This window comes from Paroedura picta, chromosome 12 (genome assembly GCF_049243985.1).
Source record: "Paroedura picta isolate Pp20150507F chromosome 12, Ppicta_v3.0, whole genome shotgun sequence".
In the NCBI taxonomy this organism is placed as follows: domain Eukaryota; kingdom Metazoa; phylum Chordata; class Lepidosauria; order Squamata; family Gekkonidae; genus Paroedura; species Paroedura picta.
The window spans coordinates 9,252,384-9,270,463 of record NC_135380.1 but is presented as its reverse complement, the minus strand read 5'-3'; the positions used below and the strand labels follow the sequence as shown (position 1 = coordinate 9,270,463).

General features: G+C 46.1%; 1 protein-coding gene across 1 annotated transcript in view; it reads left to right on the top strand.

The window, feature by feature from the left end:
• BARX2 (BARX homeobox 2) overlaps positions 1–18,080 on the top strand; it is a 43,288-nt gene that overhangs the window by 17,934 nt on the left and 7,274 nt on the right. Inside the window, exon 2 of the mRNA XM_077306155.1 lies at positions 13,852–14,152. Coding sequence (XP_077162270.1) covers positions 13,852–14,152 — 301 coding nt within the window. The remainder of the gene's footprint in view (positions 1–13,851; positions 14,153–18,080) is intronic.

Below are 18,080 nucleotides of genomic sequence, written 5' to 3'. Positions count from 1 at the left end.
ATCAGTCCTCTGGTTCAACTCCAAAAATGTAGCAGAGGAAATAAAAGATTGGCGATTAATGGCAGATGCATTCCCAGTCATAGAGCAGGGTCATTAAGAGACTTGTTACCTGTTATATATGTAGTCTTTCCATTCCATTGTCTAGTGAAGCGTGCCTGCACATAAAAGCTGACATCTTGAGTAAAACTTTGTTGGTCTTAAAGGCACCATTGGACTCAAACCAGAGAGCCACCATGACATCCCAGAAGTGATGACATTACTTCTGGGTTATGTGGGCAGTGATGTGGGCCTCTTTGGGGGGGGGGGTGAGTTCCAACTGCTGGCCAAGAGATTGATGACTGAACAGTGGGGGCTTGTTCCATAAGGGGGCCTACTATCCTAGAGAACCATGTACGCCACCTTGAGCAGGATAAAAGTATGAGAGACAGAGACAGAGAGACGGAGACAGAGAGACAGAGAGAGACAGAGGTTAAAATATATCTTCATGCTAGTTTACAGCTTAGAAAATCATTAAGAACAACCTCCAAATCTCCTCCTCCTCCATCACAGATGCCAGCAGCCATTCTTGGAACCTCTGAATGGTGGAAGTAGTACAGCAGACCATCTTAATAAATGCAAGTCCCCTGGAGAGATTCATCGGCCAAGTAGACAGCAACTTCCATGCCTGAGCTGCTTCCGCTAGAGAGCTTTCCCCACTGACAGCAGAGATGGGCTTCCTTAAAGATGTCCCATCAAAGTGACCTTCACTGCCATGACCTTCACTGCTGTGTTCCCATGGAAACCATTTCCGATCATCTGAGAAGTAGTTGGGCAAGAGCTGGATGTTCCCATCATTCCATTATCAGAAGATGTCACTCACCCATGAAAAGGTTTCCTCACCCAACCCTACAAGAGAATAAAGGAGTGTCAAAACATCCCTGCAATTGATGGATGTCAAATCGCTTGCAGAATGGTTACTCCTTTCCCATTCACCGTTGCCGTCCATCTTGGAGAGGGTTATGTTCTTCTTTTCAGCGCCAGAGATTTAGCTCTGATGACATCCGTGTGTGGGAAGCCTCAGCATCTTCATTACATACAGAGAGGAAACAAAGCCTTGGGCGATTGACAAAGCAAGGAACCTTAGTCACCCTGAGCCACAATTCAGTCTAAACAGATTATCTGAGCTGAAACATATTTAGTCACACTAAAGTCAATAGGATTAAAATTGTCCTCTCTTAGGCAAGCCTTCTGCCTTAACTAGTTTTGGAGAAGGAGTTACATGTCTGTGAACTGAGCTCTTCCACTAGGAAGAAATCATTGGGTTGGATTCAGCCAGTGTGATTGCTCAATCTCACCTTTATTATAACCCCCGCCCTACATGGCTTTGGTCCATGCTGGTCCCTAGCATAGACTTTTATGTGATTAAAAGAAACCTCTTCATCCTCTTTCCACCAACTGGAAAGCTGGTCAGATCCAACCAGTGGGAGCATCTCTCTCTTTCTCATCTTCCATGGATCTTGGAAGCTAAGCAGGGTTGGTATGTGGATGGGGGACCAACATGGACGATTCTGCAGGCAAAGGCCCTGGCCAGCCACCTCTGCTCCTCACCTGCCCGGAACCCCCTTGCTAAGGTCGCCAGAAGTCAGTTGTGACATGACGGCACATGCTATTTTATTCATTTCCTAAATTTATATGCCGCCCTTGCCTGAAGGCTCAGGGCAGCTTGCAATAAATGATAATTTGCAATGGTTAAAACAATTTAAAATATTTAAAACTAATAATTTGCACTTAAAACCATCCAAATTCACTGCTGTTTCTCTATCAGAGAGGAAAGGGCATCAAGTGCTTTGCTAGTTCAGTTCTAGAGTACATGTTCAGATGTTTCCCAGGTGTTTTTGTTTGAGTTGTTTGTTTGAGTTCTCCCCACTGGGCTCTGGTTCATGAAAATGATGATTAGTCGACTAAATGTTCTTTGTTAGCCTGACTGGGATTCCACAGGGGTTTGATATCCAGTGCGGTGTAGTGGTTAAGAGAGGCAGACTCAAATCTGGAGAGCCGGGTTGATTTCCCCGCTCCTCCACAGGCAACCAGTTGGGCGACCTTGGGCTAGTCACAGTTTTTCAGGGCTGTTCTTGCAGAGCTCTCTCAGCCTCACCTACCTCACAAGGGGAGAGGAAGGGAAAGGTGTTTGTAAACCGCTTTGGGGCTCCTCCGGGGAGTGAAAAGCGGGGTATAAAAAACCCAGGTCTTTGTCCATTCAAGCAGACTATTCAGTAAGGGGAGTGATTCCTTCCACCCCCATTTTGGAAAGCCGATGCATTCCCTTTTTATGATATCCCTGATACTCTGGGCCCTGTGGCTGGCGTTTATTATTAGCTCAGGGTTTTTATCATCGTAGCGGCCCAGTAAGCTAGGCTAGTGTGAGAGTCGTCAAAGGGCCCCCAGTGGACTTTGTGCCAATTTGAAGCAGGGGTCTGCCTGTTAAGTCCAACCCTGCAGCCACTGCACGACACTCGGATCTCCAGACTCAGGGTTCAGTCGGACGAGCCCTGCAGTTGGCTGTCCTTCTTTGTAATCTTCTTCCTTCACGCTGTTCCCTCCCCATTACCAAGCTGCAGGAGATTTGTCTCCGCTAATTGACAAAAACAAAGGTGGAGAGGGCGAGCCAAGATTCTCCCCTATGTCATTTATGCTTCCTTCTAAATTGCATTGTTTGTGCGGCTGTTCCGCGAAGCCGGCCACGGGGTTTATTTTTGGCCCATTGAGGGGGGTGGAGGGAGGGGGGAGGGGGGAAGAGAAGGATATTCTTTGTGTTGTAGCATGTCTGAGATCAAAGAATTAAACTAATGGAGCTCGGGACAAATCTTGGCTGCAGAGACCTCAGCACTGGCACGACTGGGGCAAGGCGTTCTTGGAGGTTCAAGGAACTTTGCCCGTGCAAATCCCATTGCAATGAATGGTGTCCTGCAGGATCGGGTCCCAGGAGAATAATAGGGGGCTTTTGCATTCGAACGTCTGGAGTCCCAACAGTTGCCAGATTGAAATGAGCACCTGTTAGCAGCAGAGCTCTCATGGTGCAATCCTTGGCAGAGTTAATCCAGTCTAAACCCACTGGATTCAATAGGTGGGAGTCATTCTGGGTGGGATTTCACCGCCACAGTCTTTAATGAACAGTTGTCATTATTATCCTTGTTTTAAAATGTCGTTCTGCAAACTGGAAGCAACAGCTAAGATCCTAAACGACGAAGATCAAGGGCCAGTTCATTACTACGAGTAGCGCTCTCGTTTCTGTGCCATTTTTGAAAGTTTAGACTGCAGATAGCTTTTGTGGGACACTGAAACAGGCACCAGCACCCCTGCAGCCTGCAGTGGTACAGTCCAGAGAAAAGTTTCAACTCATTGCCATAACTTAACTTCATGTCTGTTTTGCCTTACATCAGCCAAGTTTTTTTTTGGGGGGGGGGGAGGATAGGAACTTAATAGAGATATAATTCCTTGGACACTACCTTCAGACATTGCAACTTTCTTCAGGCAAGCTGGTCTCTGTAGTTTGGAGAACAATGGCCGTTCCAGGAGATCTCCAGGCCCCACCAGGAGGTTGGCAACCCAACATGTTCTACGAGGAGGGGAGGGTATATATGTGTGTGTGTGCATGCATGTATGTATGTATATAAATATATGAACATTCCATCATGTGAGCCATTGCTAGCAGTCTGAACTGCTTAGTACATACATGAACACACATGAGGTTGCTTTATACTGAATCAGATCCTTGGTCCACTGAGGTCGGTATCTCCTACTCAGACTGGCAGGGGCTCTCCAGAGTTTCAGACAGAGGTTGTTTTCATCACCTGCTGCCTGGTCCCCTTTTAACTGGAGATGCCAGGGACTGAACCCCAAAACGTTTGCGTGCCCAGCAGAGGCTCTGCCACTTCCTCTCCGAGAAACTGTGATTTATTCCTATGGCTGAGATTTGAGGACTTGTTTCTTCTCCGTTGTGCTGAGTCAGGAGAGCGGCTTTGCTGGAATCTTCCGTCAGGAATGAATTCCTGCCTTTTATCTCTGGGTCGGAAAAATGTGTGGGGTGCTGAGCAAAAGGAGTTTTTCTGGATTTATCCCATGACAGCCGAGGACACAAGGTAGTTTCGATGCCAAGCCGGCTCTGTGCCTGGTTCTGAGGGAGAGAACATCTCATCGTAACACCCACCTGTGTGTCAGTCTTGCTCCCGACTTCCGCAGTCAGCTACCAGTTGCTTGCTTTAACGAGTGTGGGCACCACACACACACACACACACAAATCCTAAATTAAATCCTAAATGAAGTGCAGGATTTCAACCATGTGTATCAAATCAGCAGGAGGGTTGGGAAGTGTGTGTGCGACCATAGAGATTCCAGCAACTCCTAGAGCTACCCATACTCCTAGAGCTACTGTTGTAGACAGAAGTGATATGGGCCGGAAGAACACTTTTCTTCCACTTGAAGTGGGACCAGGCGCCGGGGGCAATTGACTGGAGGTCCCCTACTGCAGGGGTAGTCAACCTGTGGTCCTCCAGATGTTCATGGACTACAATTCCCATGAGCCCCTGCCAGCAAACACTGGCAGGGGCTGATGGGAATTGTAGTCCACGAACATCTGGAGGACCACAGGTTGACTTCCCCTGCCCTACTGAATAATAATAATCTTACAGCGGGGGGGGGGGGCTGGCAACCTTAGGGTCACTGGTTCAACTGGTATTGCATCAGAAAGATTTCTGCAGCATTGTAGCTGGCAGTTAGAGCGGTTCCTCAGTGGAACGGGCTTCCTTGAGAGGTGGTGGGTTCTCCTTCTTTGGAAATTTTTAAGCAAAGGACAGAAATGCTAATTCTGTGAATTTAGGCAGCTATTAAGCGGGTGGACAGAAGGGATTGTGTCAGTGCTTGGCTCTTGTGGCCATTTCCTGCATTCTGCAGGAGGTTTGGACTAGATGACGATGGAGGTCCCTTCCACTTGTATGATGCTATGATTCTAAAAGCCAAAAGAGAGAAGGTGCCAGTGTGCATGACAATGTACTGGGCTACCATCTGTGAGACACAGCTTTGCAGTTGGGGGCCAGGCTTCCATGCAGATTGTGGGAACGAGGGTAGAGGCTAGAATGACATTGAACTCTTGGTTTCTCATTTGTATTGAGAAGTCAACCAATCACTGCGCAGCATGCTCCTGGACAGGGATTGGCTTGCTGCCTGCCAGTGGTGGTGAAGAAGAAGAAGAAGAGGAAGAAGAAGAACTGGTTTTCATATCCTGCTTTTCATTGCCTGAAGGAGTCTCAAAGCAGCTTACAGTCACCTTCCCTTCCTCTCCCCACCACAGATACCCTGTGAGATAGGTGGGGCTGAGAGAGCTCTAAGGGAACTGCTTTGTGAGAACAGAACTATCAGTGCTGTGACAAGCCCAAGGTCACCCAGCTGGCTGCGTGTGGAGGAACGGGGAATCTTGCCAGATCAGAAGCCGCTCCTCATAATTACTCCACCAAGCTGGCTCCTGAACAACGGATGCAGGACCCCTGCCCAACTTGGTGTGAGGACCAGCATAACATCCAGTCCAAATCAACGCATGGGAAAGCGATCCTTACTTTGCTACAACCAGCTTCTTATTCGGATGCCACATTCCGATGCACAAGGATTGGAATTGCTTGGGGGGGAAAGCACGGTGTTTCCCGAAAGGTTTGCAAGGCCGGCGTTAAAAGAGCTCTTGGTTTGCAAATATAATTAATATCATTTCACTTTCCTTCCTTATGTGTCACTCATCAAACCATTCTGTGCGTTGGGAGAAAGACAAGGCAGCGGCATTCATAGCAAGCATTTTCTTGGCACCAGTCACCGGGGTGGGCTCTTGAAACCCAAGAGTCCTTTGTGTACGTTGTGAGTCAGCAGTCCAGAATGCCTGTTTGCTTTTGGATGCTGCGATAATTAAAGGAGCAGGAAGCCAAGGGCTGATGGATTTATACTTATGCATGCATTCGCACAAGCGTCAAACCTTTGCGAGGCAGCCTGTAAAAGGCGGAGGCAGATGTGCAGCGCAACCCCACACACATATATCTGGAAGCTCAGCTGGCCACGCACGGGACTGGAGCTTGTAAGGAAGAGATCCTTATAAGTGTGTGTTGGATTGCCACCTCCGTTTTTCTCCCCGAGTCCAGTACCACCGTCAAGACTGGCATAATTCGGGGTAGGGCAGGAGATTTATGAGTCACTGCTCACTTCTTTAGCTAGTATATTTCAGCAACAGGACAAATGTCCTGCAAGTTTACATGATGTCCATGGTGGATCCAGCTCATTTCTACTTACTCTCTTGACAGCAACGCTTATTTTAAATATATAGCACCTAGTGCTCCTAGGAGTTACTGTCCTTAGATAAGTACATTACTTACTGTTCCTGGGTAAGTATACCAATGGCTCATTTCAAACAGAACGTACAGTCATTTTATATTGGGATACCTGGTGTAGATTAATTGAACTGAGTGGAATTGATATGGTTGACACCAGGAAAACTTTGGTAATGACCCATCTAACTGTGGTTGGAATGTCCTGATATAGAGAGACTGGGTTTGGAGTAAGGAGTACTCTTGAGCAGTGTTGCGTTTCTGGCCTTTTCCTGAAGACCCCCAGCGTTACCGTGAAGATTTCCATAATGGTCTATCTGAGTTATAGACTTTGAAGGGTTTGCCTTCATCTCCCCGCTTATTGCCCCTGTCCCATGCCAATCTGTGCCTGAGGTTTGCCAGCAGGCCAACAATAAGTCTTTGATAGGCAAAAAATTATATAAACATTTCAACATGCTGCCTACAAGTCAGACCAGTGGTCCATCTGGACTAGAGTCATCTACTTTGACTGGCAGGCGTTCAGTCTCTGGCTTTCTGCATGCAAAGCATGTGCATGACTAGCGAACTATGACCTTTCCCCTCCAGTCCATAGCTCAAACACTTCATAGTGAAACTTCCTTGCTTGCAGATTGCTGCAGATCCACCCAATGGCTGCATACCTGAAAGGGTTGACTGGAAGGCTGGCAACCTTGCTGGTTTCTGCTGAACGAGCTCTTAGATCAGGGTCTCAAACAGAAGGATATATTTAGAAAACAGGTGGGTCCAAGTGGGGCTCTTGACCACCAGGGATTTTGATTGGCCACAGGACACCAGACTGGCTGTGCAATCTGAAATGACATGGTTTTGATTGCAGCTGTCAAAACAGCGTTCGTTTTTTTTTCTCACACACTCCCCTCTCCCAATGTCTGTTTAAAAAATCCTCCTCTTATCCCCTGCACTTGGGTTTCTTCTGTGTTTGACTCCACCTCCTGCAGTGACCATTTTGCGCCATGCTCCACCTCCCATGGCAGCCATTTTGGGTGTGCACCCACTACCCTGTATCTGAATTCCAAAGTCGCTCATAGGCTCCAAAATATTGGGGAGCCCTATCTGAGATGTTTATTAGAGATTCACTCCAAGCAGCACAGAGCGTTTCCTTGTCACACCCCCCCCCCCATTTTGATGGGCTTTGTACCAGAATCCACTGCAGGGTTCCAAACCACAGGCGGAGTTTACAGAGTGAATTTTAAATTGTGTGTATACAATACTTTTCCATCGAGGCAGGCCTGTGTGGGTTTCTTGAAGGAATCAGAGGAGCCTGCCCTTACTAACCTGAATTCTCTTGCATTTTGAAGGGTTAGAGGTTGTTACGTATTTCGGAGCTAATTAGTTACCGTCAGTTGTTCTTGAAGATGTAAATAGCAGTAAAGAGTTTTCATAAGTAAGCGTTAATTATCTTCCTGATTAGTCTTTGCTGAGGCCTCCAAAGACCTTCAGGCAAGGGAGCTCTGCAGTGCAGTCAAATGTATTAATTACTATTATTATATCCAAATTATACCATAATGTTGAGTTGACAGGCCTCGAATAAGGATAGGCTCTACTACCACTTAAGGTGGGGGGGGGGAATTAAACCAAATAGTCCAATGCTAGAAATATTGGAAACCATGATCCGAAGACCGTGGTGGTTGGGTTTCGCAGCTAGCAGATGGGCAAGCAAGCAGAGATGGCCTCCTCTTCTTTATTGATCAGGACTTGCGTAATTAGTCCTGGCTAATTATTCCAGAAACAATTTGAAAATGAAACAGTGTTTTGTAATTGCTGGGTTCTAATTACGTTAATCACCGCAGCTTAGCTGGGCGATTACAGTGCTGCTCTCTGCTCACCGGCAAGGACTCTGGAGTCGTTTTTTCAAGTTGTCTGTTTCCTGTGATGAGGGGGAGACTGAACAACTGGTTTAGCTCAGGTAGATTTGCTCAAAGTCTGCAGCCGGGAGCTCCGGAGCTGCCTCCGGTCTGTTCGTTTCAGTTACAAGTCGATAACGAAAATTGCATCTGATAATGGTGGCAGGAAGCCAGCACAGCATAGTTCCTTTGGTAATATCCTTCTCATAAAGCTCCCTGAAAAACAGCACGAAACCTGTCCAGAAAGATAAACACGATAGATGGTGTAAAGAGCTTGCAACTCCCAGCCAACTTATGGTGACCCTTGGTGGGCTAGAGACATTCAGAGGTGTCTTGGCTCTGTAAAGCTCCTTAGTGGTCTCCCATCCAAATATTCAGGGCCAACTAGGTAGGGTTGCCAGCCTCCGGGGGTGGTGAGGGTGACTGGAGATCTCCTGGGATTATAACTGGTCTCCAGCCAACAGAATCATGGAATCATAGAATCATAGAGTTGGAAGGGGCCATACAGGCCAGCTAGTCCAACCCCCTGCTCAACGCAGGATCAGCCCTAAGCATTCTAAAGCATCCAAGAAAACAGAATTCTGTTCACCTTAAGAAATGGGACCCCGTGGCATTACATACGATCCGTTCCCAATCCTACCCTCCCCAGGCTCGACCCTCAAAATCCCCAGGGGTTTCCCAACCCAGAACTGGTAACCCCATTAGAAAGGCAGCCAGGAATAGGGGCATCCTTTTTATATTCATTCTCGTATTTGGAGAATTGTTAGGTCGACATCACGCTTCACAGAACAAGAGCAGCTTAATGCTCTCGCAGACGTTTTAGCTAACATTTGACAGCAGTAGTTGATGGACCAGGCTAATTCCCACCAATCAGTGACCGATCATATTCTGGATACGCAGAAAGTAGTAGAGGAGGACGCCTTCGGAGAACCCTTTCCCTTCCTGCTCCAAACTGTATCGCAGGTCAAACCTGGAGAAGGGAATGCCCCTTCCTGGGTTTCTCTCTCTTTGTTTTGGCAGTCCCAGACCAGGAGATTTATGGATCTTCTCACATGGTAGACGCATCCATTTTCTTCTCTTATTTATCTTGCATGTTTGCACAGTGTTCTCGGCAAAGATCTCATTCTGCCTCCGAGCGCAGCCGAATGTGCCAAGAAAGAGCTGATCCATAAATCTTTCCTTCCTTTTTTTTTCTTTATATTCCAAAAGAGATTTAACTAAGTTTTCTTTCCCCTCTTTGCCTGGGAGGAAGAACAGTCCTGCTGTTCCTGGCATCCAGACAGTGTAATTAATTAGAGCTTGCCCTGTTTTTCCCCTTCTCGTCTCTGCTTCCCCCTTGTTCTAACATCTGCCGTGTGGATCCACGTTGAGCTCTGAAGATTGGGGAAAGTTCGGGGGGGGGGGGGAGAGAGAGAGAGAGAAAAGGGATTTGTTTGAAGTATTTAATTTTAATTAAAAGAGCTGAAATACGATCTGCTGGAAGGCTGCATGCCTATCATGTCATGTCCAATAATCTTGAGGAGTTTTTAAAAAAGACCAGATTTAATGGCTAATTTGTACAATGCAAAGCAGGCAGATGATTCAGAGTTTATCAACACATTGAGAAGTCTTCTCTTCACCATAATGCTCTGCACAAGACAGCCTGTTGCTTCTCTGGACTGGACTATGCATGAGTCAAGACTTTGCTTGAGGATTTTAAAAGAAAAGGATCGAAAATAGGATGAGCCAAAAAGTGCTTTTGTTTAGGCTTCCACAGAGTCATGGGAATGGAGACAAAGGAAATGGAACATGTGAATGAGTTGTGGCAAACTATCCAATGCTAATTTTGTTTTTATCCTACCGTCCCTAGAAGGACTATACATTATGGTTCCATTTTCTCCTTACAACTCCCTTGGAGAGCTAGTTTGGTGTAGTGGTTAGGAGTGCGGACTTCTAATCTGGCATACCAGGTTCGTTTCTGCACTCCCCCACATGCTGGGTGACCTTGGGCTTGCCACGGCACTGATAAAATTGTTCTGACCGGGCAGTGATATCAGGGCTCTCTCAGCCTCACCCACCCCACAGGGTGTCTGTTGTGGGGAGCAGAAAAGGAAGGCGACTGTAAGCCGCTTTGAGCCTCCTTTGGGTAGAGAAAAGTGGCATATAAGAACCAACTCTTCTTCTTCTTCTTCTTGTGAGGCAAATGAGACTGAAGGCCAGTTTATCTGGGGGTTTTTGTACCCCACTTTTTACTACCCAAAAAGAGACTCAAAGCAGCTTACAATCACTTCCCCCTCCTCTCTCTACAACAGACACACTGTGAGGGAGTTGAGGCTAGGAGAGCCTTGAGAGAACTGGGATTGGCCCAAGGTCACCCAGCTGGATGCATGTGGAGGAATAGGGGGAAATCTCCAGACTAGAGGCTGACGCTCTTAACCACTGCCCCACGCTGAACACAGGAAGCTGTCTTCTGCTGAATCACACTATCAACCAAAGGGGCCTTTTGCATGCCAACCAGAAAGTCTATCACTGAGTCAAGGCCCCCGTTAGAAAACCCTAATGGTCCCCCACCCTTCAAAAATGTATGGTAGGATTTCTGCACTCAGAAGTTAATTCCCAGGCATGCAAGGTCCTGATTTGGGTTGGGGCTATGATGTACATGGGGAAGGAGCTGAAGCTATCACTGTGCATGGTTTTCCTGACCTGAAATGGCCCCAGGGAGCTGCTTTGTGCCCTGGTTCAGAAACATACCTTTATGGATGGGTGACATGTAGGGTGCCATCTCTGGGTTTGGGAAATTCCTGGAGCTTTGGGGGTGGATCCTTTGGAAGTCAGGGGACCTCCAAAGGGCCCTTAGTGGGATATAATATCATAAGGACCACCCATCAAAGCTGCCATTTTCTTCAGGGGATGTGATCCAAATCCTCAGCTGTTCAGTAGCTGTAAGCTTATGATGCGTGCACATTTTATTGCAGACTTTCAGAGCAGTAAGCCTTTAATCTTGAGTCAGATTCTGCGCCATTCTTTTTCTTCTGGCCTATTTATTCTATAGCTACAATTTTTTAAAATGCAGTTTTCTAAATCAGGGTGGAACATCACCTCTGACATGTTGGGAGTGGCATCCAAAGGTATTAAAAAAAAATTATGCGGTTGCCCTAACAGAGCTGCACAGTAGCATCCAGCGAGCGCCTTCCGTTTCAATCCTCGTGATTCTGGTTTCACACATGCATATTAGCGTGAGTTCATTGAATGAAAGGGAACAGAAATGAGTGCAGGCAAAGGGTGGGAAAGTTGATGTTGAAGCTGACCAGACCTTTTTCGGAATCAGACAAGCAGCTGCAAAGTTCTGTTTTCCATATAGCAAAGTGCTGGGAGATTCACTGCTGTGTTATTGGCCACTGTAAATTACAGGAAACAGTCACATGATCTCATAATATGGGGGGACATGTTGCGTGCGCAGAATGTATGGTAGAATCCACTGGCACTGCAAGCTATGATCGTTGGTAACATAGAATCATAGAATCATAGAATCATAGAATCATAGAGCTGGAAGGGGCCATACAGGCCATCTAGTCCAACCCCCTGCTCAACACAGGATCAGCCCAAAGCATCCTAAAGCATCCAAGAAAAGTGTGTATCCAACCTTTGCTTGAAGACTGCCATGTGTGCACGTGTGCCATGCAACTCTACCAGTCTTTGCACACGGCTGAAGTTTGTATGCGGGAGGAGTCCTCCGGCAGGAGCTCTGAAGAGCTTTCTTATTCTTGTGCCACTAAATGGAAAACAGGGAGGCTATTTTCACCGATGCCTTGGCATAGCTGCATAGTAATGCTAATTAACACTCATTTCCTGCCCTTCCTTGCAAATCTGCACGGTTTTCTCTTTGTGATTCTCTAATTTGATCCTGCACACTGGTTGTGATCTTGGCAATCTTGTGTGGGTTATGCTCTGTCCTCCAAATGGATTGATACTGAGTGATTCTTAAGTTCGGTGGTTTGCAGGATCTCCGCGTGGCTTAACTGCCCTGAGATGACTGGCTCAAGACAGGCGGGTTATAAATACAAATATAAGTAAATAAATTTTAGCCTTGATTTTATTTGATGGTTTTAGGGCAATTCTCCTCCCCCCTTTCTCAGCTCTTTATCTGTAATGTCAGGATAAGTCATACTTACATGTAAGTTGCTGCAATTACTAAGAACATGGGTTGTGAAGCCCTTAGGGGAAGTGCTATTGAAATCAATGGGGCTTGCTTCCAAGTAACTGTTTTCAGGGTTGGGGGTGCCAATAAATGAAATGGAGATGGGGATAGAGATGGAGACGGACTTGCGAAAGGTCACAAAGTGAGTCAGAACTCAGAATAAAACTTGAGTCATTTGAGGTCCCTGCCAATGACTTCTCCGTCTGACTCCGTTAATTGTTTCGGTTTTTTAGCTATAGCTTTTGTTGTCATCATTTAAAAGCAAGTTTGCAGCTTTTGTGAGGCAGGGAAAGAACCAGTTACTGTGGCTAAATGGATGGTGGCTTCCTGATTATGAATGTGACAGGTCACTTCTGTATGTTTGGACACGTGCAAATATATCCAGGCCCTTTTGATCTGGGTGGCCCCGGCTGGCTTGATCTTATCAGATTTGTGAAGCTAAGCAGGATCAGCCGTGGTTAGACCTTGGATGGGAGACCACCAAGGAGGGAGGTAATGGCAGACCATCTTTGTTCATCACTTACCCTGAAAACCCTGGTGGGACAGCCACAAGTCAACTGTGACTTCATGGCACCTTCTACCCCCTGATATTGATGTTTCATGGCAGAGGCTCCCCAGAAACTAAAAACACAGACCTCTAGCACTCTCGGTTCTCTCTGCTCTATTACATTTGGTGAGACATTAACAATGCAATCCTAAGAACCCTTTCCTGGGAAGGAATCCCCCGAATAGAATAGTCATGAATATGATTCTGAGCAAACCTGCATAGGATTGGACTCCAACCCTGGCTCAGCAGCAGCACTAAGCACTAAGGGTGCTCAGAATTTTAAAAGAAGCCGAAAGGGCATATTGGGGGGGGGGGGGGTGAAACTTAGCTTTTATGCCTTGTTTGCTGAACCTTTAGGACAACTGTATGTCTACTGTATGAAACAGGAGATGGATCCCTGGTCTGATCCATTAAGGCACAGCATATGTCTTATCAAAGTGTGCTTTGTGAGACTGATATTTTGGGATGGCCTCCCTCTCAGGGGATATTGGTGTGTCCTTCCATCCCTGTTTTCTATGGGGGGGGCTTCTTACCCCCCATCTGATATTCCCTCGATGATGCCTCCTTCTGGCCCACTGTTTGTATTGCAGATTGTGTATTTTAACGATCTGACTTTAATATTTTAAAACGATAATACATTTTTGTTGTTTGTTTGTTTGTTTATTTATTTATAAGACTGTTAGGCTGCCCCTCTCCTGCAACAGTCTTGGGGCAGCTAACTCCATTTAAAATAGGATACAAAGAAATAAATCCCCTTCCATTAAGATAGTTTCAAGTAGGTATCTGTGTTGGTCTCCTCTAGGTCTCCGTTTGCTCTCACCTGAACTTCAGCCTTGATGTTGGAAACTTCTACAAAGTCCAAACCGGGAGTCTAATAACCTTTTCCCCTCTCTGGATTTTGCCTCTCAGGTTCCCCGTCTCTGAGGGCCTATCCTCTCATCTCCGTCATCACCAGGCAGCCCTCCCGAGTCTCCCAATTCATCCCCACGGCAGGCGCTTCTCGAGTCCTGTCCCCGCACCACCCACCTCCCGGAAGCCACTGCTCCGAGACCCAGGCCAGCGAGACTCACGGGAGCAGCGAATCGGAGACGGAGCAGCCCACCCCGCGCTCGAAAAAGCCCCGCCGCAGCAGGACCATCTTCACAGAACTGCAGCTCATGGGGCTGGAGAAGAAATTTCAGAAGCAGAAATATCTGTCCACTCCAGACAGGTTGGTAGAGGAGAGACAGTATATATTGTATTCATTGGTTCACTTATAATTAGATGTATAGGGCTGCCTTAATTAGAAGGAGAAGAAGAAGAAGAAGAAGAAGAAGAAGAAGAAGAAGAAGAAGAAGAAGAAGAAGAAGAAGAAGAAGAAGAAGAAGAAGAAGAAGAAGAAGAGTTGGTTCTTATATGCTGCTTTTCTCTACCCGAAGGAGGCTCAAAGCGGCTTACAGTCGCCTTCCCATTCCTCTCCCCACAACAGACACCCTGTGGGGTGGGTGAGGCTGAGAGAGCCCTGATATCACTGCTCGGTCAGAACAGTTTTATCAGTGCCATGGCGAGCCCAAGGTCACCCAGCTGGCTGCATGTGGGGGAGCGCAGAATTGAACCTGGCAGGCCAGATTAGAAGTCCACACTCCTAACCACTATACCAAACTGGCTCTCAATTAGATTTATACACAACTGCTTAAAAACAGCAAAGTTGAAACCAAAATCGATTCATCCAACTCAAACAATAATGGTGACCCTGGCCTCCAGGGTCACCATTATTGCTCTCCCACGTTAGAAGCCAGGTCCAGACATATAAATATATCTATGGTGATAAGTGCTGCCACGTCACAGCTGACTTATGCAAATCCCGTTGGGTTCTCAAGCCAAGAGACGTTCAGGGGAGCTTTGTTTTTGCCTCCCTCTCTAAAGCAAGCCTTGACTTTCTTAGCAGACTCTCATCCAAGTACTAAAAAGGGTTGGCCAAGCTTAGTTTCCATCAATTTTGCACCGTTGTGTTCTGCACATGAATTCACATAAGGGTGATGCATCTAATTGTGGCATGGGTCTGATTTCACAATCCTTGTGCCTGTACCCAGTGAAGAAAGGAGGAGGGGTTAAAGCGTGCTGTATCTGCCCACTAGGGTTGCCAAGCCCCCCTCCTTGCCAATGAAAGGGAAGGTCAGATCCCGATTGGGAAACACCTGAGGATTTGGGGATGGAGCCTGGGTTGGACAGAGACCTCAGTAGGGCACAATAACATAGAGTCCAGTCTCCAGAGCACCTGTTTTCTCCAGATCTATGTCATTTAGATATAAGATGTGATTCTGGCATATCCCCAGGTCTCACTTGGATGCTGGCATTCCTTCTGCCCACCCACCCACCCACCTAGAGCACCAGATACCTGTTAATATGACAGTATTGACATGCATACATCTTTTATAAGAAATGGCCTATGCTTGTTCACTTTTTTGATGCAACTGGGCACCAGTATCTGGATAAATGCAGGATTTGCATCGCACATTCAGCTGTGCAGTCGCTGACTGTGACATGAGAATTTCTCACACACACACACACACAGAACAGTCAAATGTGCACTGTACATGGATGGCACATGTGCTCATTGTAACTTGTGAACAGGGATAAGCTGTGCCATACACAATCCTTGCGTTGGTGTAGGGTTTGAATGGTGCCAAACCTTAAACATAGAAGGTGGATTCCTCTGGGGGATCAAAACTGCAGTCTGAACCTACCTATTTAGGAGTTGGTCCCATTTGTACATTGCACGCATTCCGATGTAGGATGACATGTTGGTTTGGTGAGAAATGAAGGTACTTCATTTGTCTCTCCCTCTCCCCACCATGGCAGAGTAGGGATTTGAACCCAAGTCTTCCAGGGCCTACTCCAGCATTCTAGCCCAGCCTTTCTCACCTTTTCTACCAGTGAGAAACCCCTGAAACATTCTCCAGGCTTTGAGAAACCACATCAAGAAACACCAGGGTTTTACAAAATCCAGTTCAAGCCACTACACCATGCTGGCTCTCAGACCTGTTCCTCATTCCAAAATGCCTCAGAACATACAATATGGAAGTAAGTTCACACCCTAAAATGTGTTTGTAGAAACAGACTATTGCTTATGGAGCAGTCTAGAAATTTGACTGCTTGTGCTGTTTAGTATTCAAGCCAACAACTTAATTGTTTCTGGAAGCATTCTTATTTGCGCTGATTGTCAAGAGACAGAGTATGAATATATGAAACGATAAATATTCAGCAGTACTGACGCCTGCTAGTGAGCATTTCGGTGGTAATCGATCAAGAACATTTCAACAACGTGGAGAAAGTCATACTTCCATGTTCTGCTTTGGGAAATGCAGGAATAAATAAACCCCATTTTCTGATTCACTGAGGCTGACTCTCACCCCCCTCCCCTTAGTGTACAGAATAAAACTTTGTGAAAATTCATTGATGAATAAGTAAAATAGTGTCATCTTGCCCTTTAACTTTATGAAGACAAAATCAGTTTCACCTTGCTCATTTGTATGGAAGTTATTTAAAGTGCAGGCATATACTTAAAAAAAATAATGTCATCTTTTAATTCTTTGCAAAAGAAGTGTATCCAACAGAAAATGCAACGCTCAGTACAGTATTTTATCTTGGAATTCTGTGAGATGAGCAGATTAAAATAGTTAATTTCATTGCTGGCTCCGAAGACGACGCGTAAAATAGAATTTATTGCCATCTGACCTACCCTATTTTCTCTCTCCCAGCTTCAGTATTACTTTTAGATAAGTCATCATTTTAATCACACAAATTCTATTTTTTTTTACGTTCTCCAGTTGCTCTTTTTTACTTGGAAGAGTATACCATATGGGTATATTCTTTTACAGCCATAGGCACCCATGACTAATCGACATCCAAAACAGAGCACACAATTGCATTTGGAGAAAATACTTTTCTGACTTTTGTTTCTTAACGCTGCAGTCTCATGAACCCATCCCTGACATTACGTCCCACTGATCTCATTGGGTCCCGTTTTCAAATCAACCCACATTGGATTGGGCTGTGCCTCTCCTAAAACTGGGCATTTTCTCTAGGTTTGCATCTTAATCTTCAAAAAGGGAGTCCTTGTGGGATTCAAGCCAGGGCAGCAAACTGTTCTTGAAGCTTCCTTGGAGGATTGGGGACAGTGACTCGGTGTGCTCATCCCACCTGTCTGGGTGCTGAGAGCTCCGTGATGGCTTCTGAGCATGTGAAGATGAGCATGCTGTTGGTTAAGTGAGCAGGCACATGCTCAGATTAGATTTCAAAGCTGCCTTCTCCTAGAATCAAAGGCTACATGAATAGATCATATCAGTGGAAAATACGTCCTGGGCTTTGGGAGTGCTTGATACATGCTTATGCCAGCATGAGTTTATCTGGAGAGATACGGAACGGAGCGGGGGGGGGGGGGGTGTGCAGCGGGGGAGGGGGAGTGTTCTTCCTTCTTCCTAACCTTTGAAAGCGTGGCCTGAATATTTCCACTGGCTAGTATGGAAAGGGCACTGATATGGGTATGGAGCAGTGGAGAAAGAAAGAAAATTGTGTTGAAGACCAGCAAAAAGTCAAAGGGCAGGCCTCCGCTTGATATGTGGGTTTTGTGGATTTGTCTCCAAGTTTTGTTTTTCTAATTTAAGTAACCATGGGGGCTGTGATCTACAGAGGGAGGTGGGCCTAAGGGAGATGTAAATGTACCCCAGAAGGCATGAAAGTTGCTAAAAAAAAAAGTGATTTGCAACACAGGAGAAGTGGTCGAGGAAAAAGTTTAATATATTCAGAGAGCCAGTGTGGTGTATTGGTTAAGACTAGGATAAGGGAGGTCCAAGTTCAAAAACTCATGCCATGGAAGTTCACTCCCATGTTTTCAGTCGAACCTACCTTACAGGGTTGTTGTGAGGATAAAACAGAAGAAAAGTGAACAATGACAGCCATCAAGAGTCCCCATGGAGAGAAAGGTGTGGGTATAAATGAAATAAATAAATAAAAATCCAAATGACCTTCATCATCAACTGAAATAATTAGAGCATTCGGTCCTAGGATGGGTGAATGTGTTAGCATATATCCCTTAATAATAAATAAAAAGTAGGTGCTGTCAAGTCCCTGCCACCTGACGGCAACCCAGAGAAGAG